The sequence below is a fragment of the Aulonocara sp. 'chitande type north' Nkhata Bay genome, linkage group LG10 (genome assembly GCF_057382095.1).
Source record: "Aulonocara sp. 'chitande type north' Nkhata Bay isolate Kocher_YH1m ecotype deep benthic linkage group LG10, A_spYH_male_GT1.1, whole genome shotgun sequence".
Classification (NCBI taxonomy): Eukaryota; Metazoa; Chordata; class Actinopteri; order Cichliformes; family Cichlidae; genus Aulonocara; species Aulonocara sp. 'chitande type north' Nkhata Bay.
In genome coordinates this window covers 3,370,973-3,387,324 of record NC_141353.1, presented here as the reverse complement: position 1 = coordinate 3,387,324, position 16,352 = coordinate 3,370,973, and the positions used below count along the sequence as shown (strand labels likewise).

At 43.7% G+C, this 16,352-nt stretch overlaps 1 protein-coding gene across 4 annotated transcripts in view; it reads right to left on the bottom strand.

Moving 5' to 3' along the window:
- Positions 1-9,544: 9,544 nt before the first annotated feature.
- Positions 9,545-16,352, bottom strand: part of nrip1b (nuclear receptor interacting protein 1b) — a 38,653-nt gene continuing 31,845 nt past the window's right edge. For all 4 annotated transcript variants that reach the window (XM_086307816.1, XM_086307818.1, XM_086307817.1 and 1 more), the window contains exon 2: positions 9,545-15,874. In XM_086307816.1, coding sequence (XP_086163942.1) covers positions 11,813-15,412 — 3,600 coding nt within the window. In that variant the 5' untranslated portion in view covers positions 15,413-15,874 and the 3' untranslated portion in view covers positions 9,545-11,812. The remainder of the gene's footprint in view (positions 15,875-16,352) is intronic.

Sequence of the window (16,352 nt, the reverse complement as noted above, 5' to 3'; positions counted from 1 at the left end):
GACCGAGATAATAACACCAACATCCAAACACTGGGCTTTCAGGTCTGTCAGCTGTTATTAATTCAGTGCAAGATGGAAGAGAACAGTCCTCTCACACAGAACTGGGTCATCCTTTAGATGTTCAGGAATAGCATTGTTGTAATAGTTATAACTGTAGCTGTCAGCATGCTTTGTTAACATGAACTGTGTCATCTAACTAGTACATATAAATATTAATGGGAAACATCAGAACTTTATGATGGCACTGGAAGAAGGATCTGGCAACCGAACTGAGGATGTAAACAGGATTTGATCAGTGTACATTTTGTAGTTTCATTATAACAATAACTGCGATTTAGCTCAAACTGAGTTTGAATTTAATTCATATCCATAAACATATAGTAATATAAATATATAACAGTATTAATACATTATTTTGTCATAGCAACAAATCAAGGTTGTGCTGTTACCCCATGCTATTCAGCTTTTCTCCCAGCAGATGGCAACATCCTCCTTTGGAGCACCAGCTTGCATAATCACAGCCCCACACAGCAGCAGCAGAAATGTGGAAAAAGGAATGAAACATGAAAATGATTCCACTTGCCAAATCAAGTAGCATTATAAATCACAGAGTCTGTTTTCATTTTTCAGCACGGTGCCTTAATCAATATTTTATACTTCTATGTGCAGTGTGCTGAAATATTCACTGACCACCACAGAGTGTGTGAAGGTTACCTTAAACACCCAGGGCAGCCTCTTAAAACAGCCTTCTTGTCTGAGCAGACACATCACACAGTTTGACCTCAAGGCAAAAAGTAGAGCTATCAGTCAGAGAATCGGGGAAGCTGTCAGGAAACCAATCAGAAAATAAGTTGATGAATCAATTGGCAAAGTCAAACAGAAGCCGCTGCAGATCCTTGGCTGACAAGCTGATGTCTGCTTGTTTGTTGAAGATCAAAACAGATCCCGAAAGTGAGCCCGAGGGCTGTATGATAATAGCTCCACTCGCACCAGGACATTGAAAATCCTCCTTCACGCTCTGCCCGATACAGTAATCCAACAACAACGCATGTACATTACAACTGTCCTTTAACACAAGGATGTAGCATTCATGTTAGTTCATGGGGCCCATATGGTCTAATCTGAACTTCAACAAACATTTTATAATAACGTATTTAAAGTTTGATCCAAACTACATGCAATATTTTCACTCCTGTGTAGTGATGCCAGTGCTACCAGCCTAAGAACAGCCGAGCATTTAATTGACAATTTGGCTCTATAAATGACTCCACTGTAACTGCCACACTTTGCAGACACGTCCATCGCATTAATGACTTCATAAAGGAGTAAAATGTTGATACTTTCTTGCATCTTGTCACAGAGATACAACTGGATTTACTTATTGAAGCCATTTAAATATATTTAAATTTCTAATATATGTGAAAATGCAACAACATGATGAGCCCGTGCTCCAGGACATAGACCTGCCTTTTAGACCTGCCACACCAATATGTGGGATAAAGGTTTACCCCGCATACTGAATAAAACAGTTACACGTTATTGTATTGTAGAATTCAGTTAATCCACGAACGCACCGATGAGATTTCACAGTCAGTTTTGCTTCTTTATTTTAGCAAATTTTCTGGCTATACCAGCTCCGTGGAACCTGAAAGATAATAAAAATAAGCAGAACTAGAAAATTAATGCTTAAAAATGTTTTGAGATGTGCCCATTTCCCCCCAGGATCTCCCTCTTTAAGCAAACGAACCAACTATGGTGCTTCATGTGTGGCTAAAATAAGACCCTTTGCAAACAGACCAGGTTGGGTTGGCTTCAAGCAGACTTTCTGTATACACATTATATTGCAACAATGTTTTGGAAACAAAATGTTGAAATACCTGTATGGTTATGGGCCATGTGCTGCTCTTGAGTCTGCTTTTGTACCTGCCAGGTTTTCTTCAGTTTTTTTTCCTCAGGGGTTTTAGACACGAGCCAGTGTCCAAGAATGATTTGGTTTAAAGTCTATCTATCTATCTGAATTTTTTTTATGAGTCCATGACGTCTTTAAGAAAAAGAGTCAGCATAAAATTACATATAGTTATATGTAATTTTAAGGAGGAGGAGGAGTGCAGGTTTTCCGATCGCACTGAAACACATCATTTGTTTTAAAGGCTTATTTGTTAATACAAGCCATTCAGTTAAACCTCATTTCAATCTTAAATTCACTAATGTGAGGGTAACTTATAAACAGGAAAAGAAAATACAATGCATCTACGGAAGCTGCAAAGGAAAGCAGACGGCCAATCAGTAAATCAATCAAATCCAGTCTTTGTTTTTTCATGCAGCAAACCTCAGTGGTTGTTTTCAACACTACTCACTTATTGTTCCCCAACAGCAAATTTATATGTCATAAAACATGAAGCTGTAAAAACTGATGGGTCATCTGAAAGCATTTTTCTTCACACTAAAGCAGGACCAAGGTTCTGCTTTAGTGTGGAATATATGTATATATATATATATATATTATTATTATTTTTTTTTTTTTTCCTGGAAACAAGCAAGATCCGTGGACATCTCAGGATTTGATTTTCTTATTAAGTAAATTAGAATACAGACTCAATGGGACTACCATAGATGTTCCTATGTGATATGGAAATGATCAGGTGCCTTAAACCGTCGCAGCACAGCAGTGTCTACAGGCAGTGAAGACATATCACTGCATTTTTTCGGGAGCTGTCGTGCCAACAATAATACAAAGCTTGTTTCATTTTAAAATAACACTGATTGTGTTTTTCCCCTTTGCTTTTTTGAAGCTTAGAGTGCAGCAGGAGCATTGATTTTATGACAGCGTAAAGAATGAAGCAGTTAAACTCTGTCGTGGCTCGATGTCGGGTATCCTGACAAGATCATTATTTTTGAGGATTTCAGCCATTTTCAAGGTGTCTTTCCCAGATAATGGGCAGGACTTTCACCACTTCCCAAATAAACTATGTTTCAAATTCAGTACATTTTTTTATAAAGCTTAACAAAAGCAGCATTAGTCTGTGTTTTACTGCTCATCTCGACCTTGTTGACAGAAATTACATGAGGATTGTTTAGTATCATCTTCTTTGTGTACACGATTAACTGTCACTCCCTGCACGAAAAAATTATTTGGATTCACGTAAAAAATGGAAAGCATTTCCACGGGACTGATTCTGTTGTTTCAACTTAATTTACTTGAGTTAAGCCAACTTAATTAATTAATGATGAATTGACTTATTTACTGTAGTTGAGTCCAACTTCATTGAGCTGATCCAACCCATTACATTACATTAGCCCAACAAAAATACGTAATGCTAATAGAAAGTCATTTATTAATGTAGAAATCTTTTCTGTGATTATTTTAAGTTCATTTAAGGAGGTATTTTGTGGTGTGTTAATAATAAAATTTATCATGCACACCTTTTTTTCCCTCCAATTTATAACAAATTCACATAGTTGTCCTTATCAGGGTTGCCGGGGGGCACTGGAGCCTATCCCAGCTCTCACAGGGCGAGAGGCGGCGTACATCCTGGACAGGTCGCCAGTCTAATGAAGACAAACACAGACAACCGTTTTGATTCACACTCACGGGTAATTTAGAATCACCAGTTAACCTAATCCCACTAACTGCATGTCTTTCGACTGTCGCAGGAAGCCAGAGAACCCATGCACACTCCACACAGAAAGGCCTCGGCCAGATGGTGGATTCAAACTCAGGATCTTCTTCCTGTGAGGCAACATTTCTAACCACTGCGCCACAGAGCTGTCACTCAAAGCTTGAAAAAAAAGTAGGGAAGCTATGATTACAAGGCTTGATACAGAATTTTCTTCACGTTTTTGTCCTTGACAGGTTAAACTACAATAAATAGCAATAGCATACACATGGTGTGTGTATGCGTTTCTGCCTCTTATAACCTCAGTGAATAAATTTTGTGTGATCTTATGATATTGTGAGTCCAGGCAACTAACCACTGTTGCTAGATTGCATCACGTCATCTCAAAAAAACAAGTTTGTTCACCATAGAAATCATAGAAACATGAAATTATCAGCATCATTTATTGACCACGACGTACCTGAGTGTTGTTGCTGACCATGCTTCGAGCAGGTTACAAAATTTAAATAATCACAAACTGGTTTCTTGAGCTGCGTTGATACTAGCATGTTAAAAGGACCAATATCTGTAAGTGATGCTTCCTGCATCTTGTTGAATCTATGACATCCAGAATGAAGGCAGTTCATAATGCAGACAATCATACAACAGTTCTGAACAATACAATTAATCACACTCTTTATGATGACCCCATTTTCTTTCCATCTAAAGCAGCGGTATCCAACCCCTGGGCCCCGGACCATTACCGGTCCGTGAGTTGTTTGGTACCGGGCTGCGAGAGTTGAAGCTCAGGTGTGAAATTGATGGTTCTCAGGGTTTTTATCGGTTTTTAACGTTATTATTTTTATAATATATAATCCACGACACCTTAAAGGTTGTGAAAATATTGTCAGTCATAAACCGGTCCGTGGCATAAGGTTGGGGACTGCTGACCTAAAGCACATAAATGCAGCTTCAGAAATTCAGAACTCCAGATTGAACAAACGTGGCAACATAGTGTCTGCGTGCTGATAGGTGTGGTTAGTTTTAGAGGTGATTCACTTAAGTTGTGCTATTTTCTGAAGCACAGTCATTTCATTTCTATTTCATACAAAGAAAAAGTCCAGCTGGCTGTAAATTGCATCTTGCAAACATTAGAAAACATTAGAAAATCAGTTTATGCACTTTAAATATTCTGGGGTTTTTTTTTCTTTTTTCTTTTTTCTTTTTTTACACCAAAACCCAGTGTGTGCTGGCGTAATGTGTTCGTAAATCTGTCCCCCAAATTTCATCAGTCACATCTGATCTGTTAAAAAGATGAATACCTGCTGCCAGTGAGGCACTGCCTTGAACTTGACTTCTAATGACCAGAAAGGGATGACCTTTGTGAATGAGAGTCTGTTGGAACATGACCCTTGGGCTCCCTCTTCAGTAAATGCTTTCCTAATTGGTTTATAGTTTCATTTACTAGCTTCAAGTTTTATTTAAAACATGATCTTAATATTGTAAATTAAGATAAATTAAGGACATGTATGCCTTACCTTGTAACTGCAAGTTTCTAGACTGTGTCCCCCAGTTCCTTTGTTAGCTCTACGCCTCACTCATCCAGCCTTTAAACAGTAACATGGCAAAAACACCCAGCTTGAAGCTACACAGCAAGATTTTCCTAAATAAAGTAAGTTATTGACAATAAAGAAAAATCAAGATTCATTTGTCCTACAAAAATGGGCATCTATGCTCCATCTGCAGTTGCTGTGGGGCCCAGTTTGAGAACCACAGTGATGAATGAAGAGTCGTGGGATTGTCAAGATCATATATAACCTGGTTACCATGACGTAAAATGTCATATTTAAATGCAAAAGAGAAAAAATTCAGTTTCTGTTAGTGGCCCTATAGTTAAAGTTCCTCACAGTCGATAAGATTAATCTCCTGTGAAACATAGACATCTGTGCAAAATTTCATAGCAACATCAAGACTTTGTCGTCCATAAACTCCTGCTGCTGGCAGGCTGAAAAAACTCAACACTAAACAAACAAGCTAATGATTAAAATATGAGGCATGCCACACGAGTACAGGGGCAGCATTTATAATCTGGAGCTATTATATTCCCATATAAAGGTAAACTGGTGTTCCTCCCCGTGTCTTATGGATCGTCTTCCCTTCTAAATATTGTATCATGCTGTCAAACTAATAAGTGCTCTTAACATAACATCTTCACTTTCTGAAATGCAACCAAATCCCCTCTGACTGCCAGATACAGCTTCATTCTGTTTTTTTCCCTTTATGACTTCACACTGAGTTGAATATTAGAAAGCTAATTCAACAGAGTTAAGTTTGGCAGGCTTCATCCTAAGTCTGCACAAAGTTCACATCCCAAGCTGGTCTTAGCCAGACTGGTTGACACTAAACTGCCCTTTCTCACTGTACCGGGGATTTTGAGAGATGTTTACTTGAAAAGTTCATGACCCTGCAGATCAACCACAGTGTCACGATTCATACAGGAAATTAGCGGTAAAAACGTTTCTCGAAGATGACATCGTTCACATGAGAGAGGTGGAAAATAAAGAGATGGCAGTTCATTGTTTGCTGTCACTCGATTTCAAACGGAGAAAATTAAGATTCAGATCAAGCGTGAGCTTAATCGCCTATGAAAACAGGAATGCTCGCTCCCGTCATTACTAATCGAATACCTCAGGATGTGTAAGCGAGAACTTCTTTGAAAGGAGAAACTTTCTGAGATGATCAGAAGCAATACAAGACGCCGGCAGACAGGAGACTGACACTGCTAGCTCTCCCTGGCCAGTTTGTAAAACATTTACCCTTGTGCTTATCTGACATGGCAAATACCATCCATGTTCTTTTAGTGTCAGCCAAGATCCCTCAAGCTGACAGCCTGCTCTGTGGACTACAGGGACTCTCACTCATCATGAATATTACATCGGGCCTGTTTACAGGCCTGCACATGGACATAAGTAAGGAAGCTTTATAAAACTGCCATCGCTGATCAGAGCTGCTGTATTTTCACTTGCAGTGTTCACCCTCTCTGCAGCCTCTCTGCACATTTGGGCTATTAGTCATTCGTGAATAATTACCACATCATGTATGAGGACTGGGAGGCCATGGGAAACAGTGAGGGTCAAGAGGCTATCGAGCTCAAAAGAAAAGAAAGGGCTTGAGCCATGCCGCCACTTGTCATATTTACATGAGAGATTGCGAGAGTGGCCTGAGTGTATTGCTGGGGAGCGGAAGCAGGGAGATGTGGTTTGTGGTTTGAGTGCATATGTGTGCAGAGGAGGTGTCGGGGGGGGGGGGGGGGGGGGGGGGTAGGAAGAGAGGGGAGGGGGAGCTACAGCTGCGGGGCCAACAGTTGATCCTGTCCCGGGAAACAGGATCAGCCAGGTCAGGTCGAGGGAGGTGAGGCAAGAGGTCATGACCCTGGAGGGGGGTTAAGGGAAAGACTTCACAAAGAGGTACATCTTCAAAAGCCTCGGGGAGGGAGGGCTAGTATAAGGTTGTGAAATCAAACGTTGGGACCTTTTTTTCCTTAGTGCATGAGTTTCCCCAGGTGTTTCGCTTCAATCCTTTTGAATACTGACTTGTGGCTCTGCTCATCCAGCCGCTGGAGAAGCATCACCTCAAGGCAAAGTACAGAAACAGTTGGACTGGTATCTGTGAGGCATATCAGCCTTTTATTTATATATTCTACTTTAATGACACTCCAAATGGGACATGAGACCCATAAAATGCTAATTAGATCGTATGTGTGACAGTGTGTGTGTGTGTGTGCGCGCACGCGTATGTTTACATAACATTTGAGGTCAAATCACATGCTCAAAGTTCAAAGGCTTTGCTAAGAAAAGGGCGATGAAACATCTGGGAGCGGATTTATCACACCCATCACTAAGACGACTGGTGACAAGTGTTAGCTCTGTATGGCCTCCATGTGAATAAACAAAGCACATAAAGAGGAAAGCATCTCATTTACACTAAAGTCGTCAGGCTTGCTGTTTCGAACAAGTTCCCATGCAGATAAACCCTTGGCCCAGCACGTTAAGTGCAGTCATTAAGTTGTTTGTCAGAGACTAAGCATCTGCAATGCCAGGAAATCATTTCTGGACATCTCGTAACTATGAAAACGTCTGTCGTGGGACTTCCGAGTGCTCGGTCTGCAGTTGAGTTGCTGGCGGCCTTATGTGCAGCGTTTACATCCTTTTGGCCTCATGCTGAGGTCAGGAAATCAAAGAGCGAAGCCACAGACAAACAGTCGATTGTCAAGTTTTACACCTTGACCTCAGCTTAAACTCGCAGCCGCCTACTTTAAGCTTGCCGCTGCTCCGGCAATCAGAGGAAATCGAGAGGTTACTGGTAGTTCAGCCTTGATAAGAATCTTGAAATGGAGAAGTTCACTGAGGGGAAAGGTTACTGGGAGTTTAAAGAGAGTGCAGTCAGTCATGGGGAGGATTAAATAAAAGGGAAGTCAGGGCTGAGGAACTGTGCTGCAATTTCAAAAGTGCACTGCAGACAAAAAGCTGTCTGTTCACTCGCTGGACTTCATATTCAGACGGTGCAGGGGAAGTTTAGCTTGAACTTGTCCTCACCTTTAGGAAATCTCACGCTACAGGCTGTTTTTTCTCAAGTCGAGAAAACTATCGCTAAATGGATAATTTTTCAGATGGGACACGAGAATTAAGGTTTTGTAACGACCGCACAAAGAAATCTATTGTAGGCTCTAAATCAAAGATATACGTTCCATTTGTGTAGGGCACATCCTTGGGCACTCTGTGTGCATCTGGTGACCTTCACGTGTCCTCCCTTCTTTCAGTGTCTTTCCTGCCTTTGTTAAAGACTCGGCAACACAGTGAACAGCAGCCAACTCAGAAGCAGGGGTTTAGGGGCAAATACAGGACATCCTCTCACTCTTTTAATAGACCGGACTCTTTGATTGCACGCAGCGCTGTTTGGCTTTGATGTCATTTTCTTTAAATAATAATGTGCTTTAATGTTAAACCTTACTCTGATATTGGGGTGCAGTAGTTGTTCAGTTTCACTGCTGGTTGCTTTGGTTGTGTTAAAGTGACTGCTCACAACAACTAAGCTGATCATGTCAATGAAGCAACATCTGGGCTAAATCTAATCGGCCTGTTGCAGCCTTAAAAAGATGTGGTTGTGTCTAATTGTGGCTAAAAATGTCATTTTTTATGATCCTGGAATGCCTTATTAAATACATGGCCTGGTCTGACCCTGTCTGTACAGTTTACATGTTCTCCCTGTGCAAAAACATGCATGTTGGGGTAATTCTCAACTGACTGTGGCTGTGAGGGAGACTAAAGTGTTTGCAGTGCATTCGTAGCATCAGTCTGTGTATGCTAATGTAGCATGTAGTTTCAAAATGCTTTTCAGCAGAACCCACTAGAAGAGTGCTATTTGAAGCTGCTAATGTTAAATGTCATTTACATACATTCTTTTTTTCCATTGTAGTGTTATTATTAGTAGCTGTAGTAGTAGTATTCAAATTTAAAGGCAACCAGGCTATCATTTGTTTGTATACATGGTCAGAGAGACTTTTAAAGTTGTTTCTAAAGTACGAAAAATCCAGGTATGAAAATATTAATAAATCGCAATGTAAGCTTAGTAAATGAGGCTCAATGAAAAGGCCTTGCATTTTTCAGATACACAATTCCACCAGCAACATAGTAGAAGATTACAGGTGAACTGGCCTGCCCTGAAACTAAAAACATTTTGTGCATCATGGAAAAAAAGACACAGCACTGTTGATGGTCTGGAACAGTATAGGACAGCACGCCTCCATCTAAAGTTCAGCTTCTACACATTCACTATTTGACTTTGTTAAAAGAAGAGGGGCGCTACAAATGAGCAAACACTGTCCCGACATTTGTCCCAGCACACTGCTGGCTGCTAAACTGGAAAGAGAGGAACACAGTCATACTAGGTCATGCATTTTAGTCCTTTATTTTTCAGATATCAGTGCAAATGAACACCAAAAATGAAAACATAAAAAAATGAAATAATGTTTCAGGTCTTCACATGAAAAAAATGAAACATCCTTTTTTTAATATATATATTTATATATATATTTGCTGCTACAAATGTATTTCTTAGATGCACAATGCAGATCTATGATTGTACGTCAATCCCCCACCTACATCCCCCCAAACTCTTCCACAGAGCTTTGTTAACCAGTAACAGAAAAGAATAATCACAAAAATATTCAATGCACATTTATTTTTCCACACATTTTTTTTTTAAATCAACTTGCTCAACAGTCTGTGGTTATTTAGGGACTGTTCATATTCTAAACCAGCCTCTCTCTCTCTGTGATATAAAAGACCTATTTTAAGACTTGACATTTTCCCCCATCACCAGTAGGGATACACAGGTAGTTCCCATGCGTCTGCATGCAACAGGCAGCAGTGAGGAAAGTCAGACATTATTACACAACACAGCGCAGGATAGATTATCATTTACCACATAGAGACACATGCAGAGAACAAACCAACCAAAAGAAAAAAAGAAAAAAGGAAAACGATGGGCATAGCATCCTCGGCCTTTGTATGTACACTTGTACGCATATAATTCATATTTACATATCAGGGCATTAAAAACTAGGGTAATATCTTTTCTTAAACATTACAAAATAGTCATCTTTCATACTGAAAGTACTATTTACACAAATATATTTAACCATTGTGAAAATGTATTAATAATTGAAGAGACATACTTCATATGTAGTAAAAAGATCACGAGACTAAAATCGATAAAGCAGTATGTGAGATCAACTGAAAAGAGTACAGTACGATCCAAAAATAAGGAGCTAGATCAACCAGATATCCCTCAAGACACCAAAAGGTCTTGGTGATTGCTGGGGGCAGGTACACACATCCAGCTGCTTTCAAAACAAAGATGTACCTGTGGTCTTCTCTTTATTATCATGCAATTCTTTTGACATTTTATGAGATAAGAGACTGCCACAAACAAATAATAATAACAATAAAAAAATCTATAAACCACAATAGTGAAGAAATAAAGGGAAAAAAAAATCACAAACTGTCAAATTCTCAACAGATAACAATACTGACTGTTTTTTCTTTTTTATTATCACATGCCATTAAATGATTCTGAAAAGGACTCCAAGGACTCGATAGTGCAAAGTCTGGGTACTCCTTTTAAGTGAAATGAAAAGGAAAAAGCCATGTGCGTCACACTCAAAAGTTTCTGTGTGCATGAAGAAAAGTGCCTTGGGTTTAACCAGGGTCGCAAGATAAGTTTCTCACACACTGCCTTTTTAACTGTTGCTCTAGAAACCTGCTTACACGCAGTTGCTCAACTGTAAGAGCCGCGCTCGCTCTGTTGACCCATCTGCTCCAAACGGCTCAATCTGCAAACATAGTGCCCTGAATTTGCACTGTCGAATATTGGCCTCGAAACACGCACTTCAAATAAAAGCGAAAACAATGAGTTGTGACCGTTTAAAGCGCCAACGATATATTCCTTCTCCACTGGTAATTGTGCCACACCGTGAATCCCGAGGAACAAAGCATTCGTCGCGGCGGGATCTTCGCCGAATGCCGTTTTTAAGGTCCTCTGAATGACTTTAGCACGGACACTGTTGTAATAGACCGCCGTGACTATTTGGAATCTTATCTAAAATTGATGGGTCTCTGTCTATCTGGAAATGTTCTGATGGAGAAAATAAATAAATGTCCACTGAACTGAGCACTAACATTTTTAGAGTCATCAATAATGGATGTTGCTTGAAATGTTCTTTCTAAATGTTTTATGGCAGGCAACAGGAGGACTTGGAGTAGTGATATGTGTACAGTTCAATTAGTAAGAAAGTGTAAAAAAAAAAAAAACAATAATAAAGGAGGGCTCCGTAATTAACATTGTAGTACAAAATGTAGAGCATGACAATCAGTGATGGGAAGGTTTGATCTGTGACTGATGCACAGTTTTGGCTTTTGTGGCATTCTGCTAAGATACAGCTGTTTTGTACCGTTCCATGACCTCACTATTTAAAAATCGATGCAGAAGTGCATCTGAATTTGCTCTATGCCACCTGAAAAAAAAAAAAATCATTCAATTTGCATTCTTTGTCATTTGTCTCATCAGACCAATTTGGCAAGTCATTCAAAAAATGAAAAACAAACAGAGTCAGTGAATTTCTTTCCATTTCTATTTTTCTGCAGTTGATACAAATTCTACTCAGACGACTGGCTCAGCCCCTGGCTCTCATGGCTGTGCTTGTCGTTGTGGGCGGGTGATTGAGGGGTAGAGCTCAGGCTGCGTTCATAGGCATGCATGTCACTGATAGGCTCTTCTTTAACTCTGACCACAGAATGGGCTCCCTCTGCCTGATCTCTCCCCTCCTTCCTTAGCTGGATGCTGCCCTTCTGCAGCATGTAATATAGGATGGGGTTGGACCGCGAGAGCCGTGGAGAGTCTGGGTTTGAGTCACAACCCTCGTCCTCCTCTTCGTTCTCTTGACTACTCCACCGCACAGGGCTCTCAGGCTCCTGTTTGACTAAAGTAGGCGTCTCCCGTTTTTGAGTGATGGGCCACGGGGACGGGTGGCGACTCCAAGGGGAGCGCAGAGAACTGTCACCTGGAGGAGGGGTGGGTAGTGGTCTGAGATTACTTGGAAACCCTGAGTTGAGGGAACCGTGGGGATGCCAGCTGGGCAGTTGGAGGAAGCTGTGATTTTGGGCAGGCTGAGTGAGAATGCTACCGTTGGCCTTGCCGTTGGTCTGGAGGACGGAAGGACTGGGCGCCCCCCGGGGCTGCTGGGACAGCTCCTTTAGGCAGTTGTCGGAGAGCAGCAGCTGTTTGAGCACATTGAAGCCCCGGCTCTCTCGTGTAAGGGTTTCACTCGGTGGGCTCTTTGGAGGAACCTCTTCTTCCTTTAGAGTCCTCTGCTGCTCAGGCTCTACCGGAACAACAGAGGAGGCAAAAATATTTGTGTCACCACTGTCCACTGCTCTTGGAGAGCTGATGTTACTCAAATTATCAGTCCGATCTGAACAGAGCCGCCTCTTCTTAGGGCTTGGGCTCGGATACTCCCTCTGTTCCTCTTTAACCTGTCTGAGCTGTGTGTCAGCCTGCATAGCAGCACTGGTATAGTAGGTAGCAGTCTGTTGTTTAAGCAACTGGCTGAGGAGGCCATATTTTGCTATAACCTCTGCAGGCCGGGGTTCAGCCTTTAAGTCCTGCTGGGAATCTGAGACGAGGCTATTCTTCTCATAGCAACTCAGCCTCTTTCTGCCAATCACGTCCTCAGACATGGCAGAGGATGGTCCCACGTCCTCCATGAGCTCCGATTTGACCTTTACATCCAGAGGGGGGCCATTGGAGCTGTCGCAGGTGACGTGAGCACCAGGGTTCTTCTCACTGCATCCCCCCGCTGCCTCCACACTCCTCCTGCCACTGCCACTAGGCCTGTCTTTGCGGCTCACAGTCGCTGTAGCTGAGCTTGTTCCTAGAAGGAGCTGCAGCACGGTGCGCCTTTCCAGAAGGTTCTCAATCTGTGATGAAGGAGGAGAAGCTTCCTTCCTACTGAAGGGTGTGCCACTACCTGAAGCTCCATCAGAGAGTGGAGTGGTGGTGGTGGTCCTGCCGATTGGAGCATTGAGTCTTTCCAAAAGGGCAAGGGGCCTGCTGGCATCGTGCTCCTGGCCCAGCCCTTTACCAGAGGGGGTGGGTGGGGAGGAAGCTGTCCCACACTGAGCCAGATTCTGTAACAGTTTACTAGCACTGAAGGCGGGCTCTGAGGCCTTCTCAGCAGGGAAGGTTTTAGATTTACACAAATCCAGTGGGCTGGATTGGACGTTGGGGGAAGGGTAGGAATATGGGGACAGAGCACCGCTTGGGTCACGGCCAAGTGAGTAGAGGGGCTGAGCTGGAGCTACAGACCTATCTATGGGGCTTTTTGTCCTCGCCTCTTCCCAAGATACCAGTCCTTTTGGCTGGTTTCGAGACATGGTGGCTACAGTTACATCAAGAGGTGAATCTTGGTTACCAACATTTTTCTTAACCATCTCATTATTTCTGCGCTCAAGAAGAAGCTGCATGAGTGTGACTTTAGGGTGGGACTTTCGGTCTGGGCTCATTTCAGGGTCCTTGCCCTTGGACACCTTTGATCCTGATGGCTCTGGCTTCCACTTGTTTATTAAAGATTCTGTTAGTTTGTCCAGGGAAGAGGTAGAGATACAGGAAGAGGAAGAAATAGAGGTGGAAACAGAGGAGACAACAGTAGAAGATGGAGATAAAGTTGTGGTGGGGGGCTGAGCAGAAGCTTGAGGAGAGAATGCACCTGGGGCGGAAGTAGAGAGGGTAGAGGTGAAAGAGGCGGAGGAAGAGGGAACTGTAGTTTTGAGCCCTCCATCTTGCATATTGACACGGCTTCTCATGGAGAGGTCAATGGGAGAGCAACTCGAGTAGGAGCTCTCGGCATCGCTGCTGTCCTTGGTCAGGCTCCGCTCCTGGGTGGAGCATTCGCTGTCTGAGGTGACTGAAGAGGAGCCACTTGGTGGCAGAATGCCACAGCTGTCCTCCAAATGCCCATTCTTGGTCAGCTGCTTCTGGTTGTTGTGATTGTTCAGCAGCAGCAGCAGCAAGCTACTGCATGTCTGGGGTGGGCGGGTTGGACGCGAGTCAAAGCCTCGTTTCTCCCGAGATGGCTGGCTGTGAGTGTGGCTTGGAGCACGTGGGGGAGTGGGTGGGGAGCTTTGGCTGTGGCCACGCAGCAAAGAGGGGCTCTGTGGATTTGACAGGGCCATTCGAGGGAGTGTTGTCGTTACTGTGGTGGTTGTTGTCATTCCATTTTGGGTTGTTAAGGAGCTTAGCGTGTCTGGAGCTCCGGGCAGACTGGGTGGCCTTTTGTCCTGGTTGTGCTGCTGGTTTGCCATGGCAGCTAGTCTTTCGCTGGCTGATCTTCCAGAGAGCTGTGCTTTGAGTGCATGCTCCCTGGAATACTGCTGGAGATGGGCTTCGCTGGACAGCAGCAGGGCCAGCTGACTGCAGGCGACACTGGGCTTAGGTGAAGGCGCTGGACTAGAGCGGATTTTCACTATGTTAGCCACGGCCTTCAGTCGCTCTGCACAGGAAACTGAATCTGCAGCTGTAGGAGCAGCAGGAGGCGTGGCACTGTGTGCTGAGCGAGGTGATTCTGGGGGTCTGTCCTGGCTGTGTCCACGACGACTGTAAGGTGTGTTGCTATGATTCTGAAGTTTGCTCTTTCTCATCAGGCCCTTTAAGCGGCTTGAGGCTGTCCCGTACACAGGTAGTGGCTCTTTGTCTGCAGGTGGCGCCTTGGATGGAGACGAACACTCACTCGGGGGTTTATTAGAGTGCTGAGACATCGCCACACTCTGAAGTCGTGAGCTAAATGACTGAAGCAGTGACGCAAGCAGGGTGCTCTCTCCAGCATGAGGAGATCCCTCTAGTGCTCCATTCTGCATCCCTCCCACTTGGCCATTCAGCTCCGCTGGGGGTGAGCTCATTCGCTGGTTCCCTGGATCATTCCAAGCTCCCGAGCGCAGTAAGCGGGCTTTCTTGAGGTGCTGAGAAGAACCCAGAGTGGGCCCATTGGTTCCACCCTTGGGAGCTGTGGGTCCATGGTTGGGCAGTTGGAAGGGCCCACCCACCTTATCACCCTGCTCCTGATTGCTGTGGGCAGCCTCAGACCTCCCACTTGCCGTGGCCCCAGGCCCGGCCACCACTGGATGCATCAGTAAACCTTCCAGATAAGTTAGAACAGCTGAATCCTTGTGTGTCTCAGGGCCAGGCTCCTCCCCATGAGTCATGTTCAATACTAGGATCCCCTCGTATGGCTCAGCACTTCTTACTGGGAAATATGTCCACTAGGTCATCTGGTTGACAGTGGCATGTACTTCCTAAATACCAAAAAGCGGGCAGGCTATTTCACCGAGTCAGTGTACAGTAGAGGGGAGGGGTGGATGCACTAGATGGATGTGATCCTCTCTGTAGTGGGCACAGTCACCACTGTGTTAAAACAGCAATCATGGCTGGAGACAATCCGGGGCAGGTAGGCCTCCCAGGCATTGTTGTATGCCTTTAAATGCCGCAGGATCCCAGAAGGCCCAGCTCGAGGCTTATGTGAAAAGCAACTGAGGAGTCAGCGGGATTTCACCACAAAGATGTTGACACATTCCGTGGCTGTGGATGTTTGGGATGTCTGTCCTGTGGCCTGGCTGTGGTTCTGTCAGCGGCGCCTTTCAGCTTTGCAGATCTCACATGGGGGGGACCTATGGCAGTGAGCGAGAGACAGAAAAGAGGGAGGACGAGAAGGTTGGGTGGAGTGGGGGGGAGAAAAAAGAGAAAAGGGGAGAAACTGTGTGAGAAGCAGGGATTTACACAGCACTATATCACATTCATTTCACCACCTTGTCTGCCGTCTCTGTTACTTAGCAACATTTCAGATTGACTGCACACGGCTCCTTCTCCTCTCTGCACTCTCCCCTCACAGCCACCGAACAGACGACAAATGTAGATTAGGCCTGATTGGATCCAAATTGAAAATTCAGGCCCACTACCTTGAAAACATTCAGGTCTCGAGCAGTAAGCCCCTCGCAGCAATGTCTTTCAAAAGCAAAGGGCCTTGTGAGAGCTGTGAATAATTCCTTATGCAGCTTGTCATTTCAGTGGATTATCCCCACCACCACCACCCCCACCGCCCCCTGCTCCTTATGCACTTGAGCAGCATCGCACACGACACAAACCTTG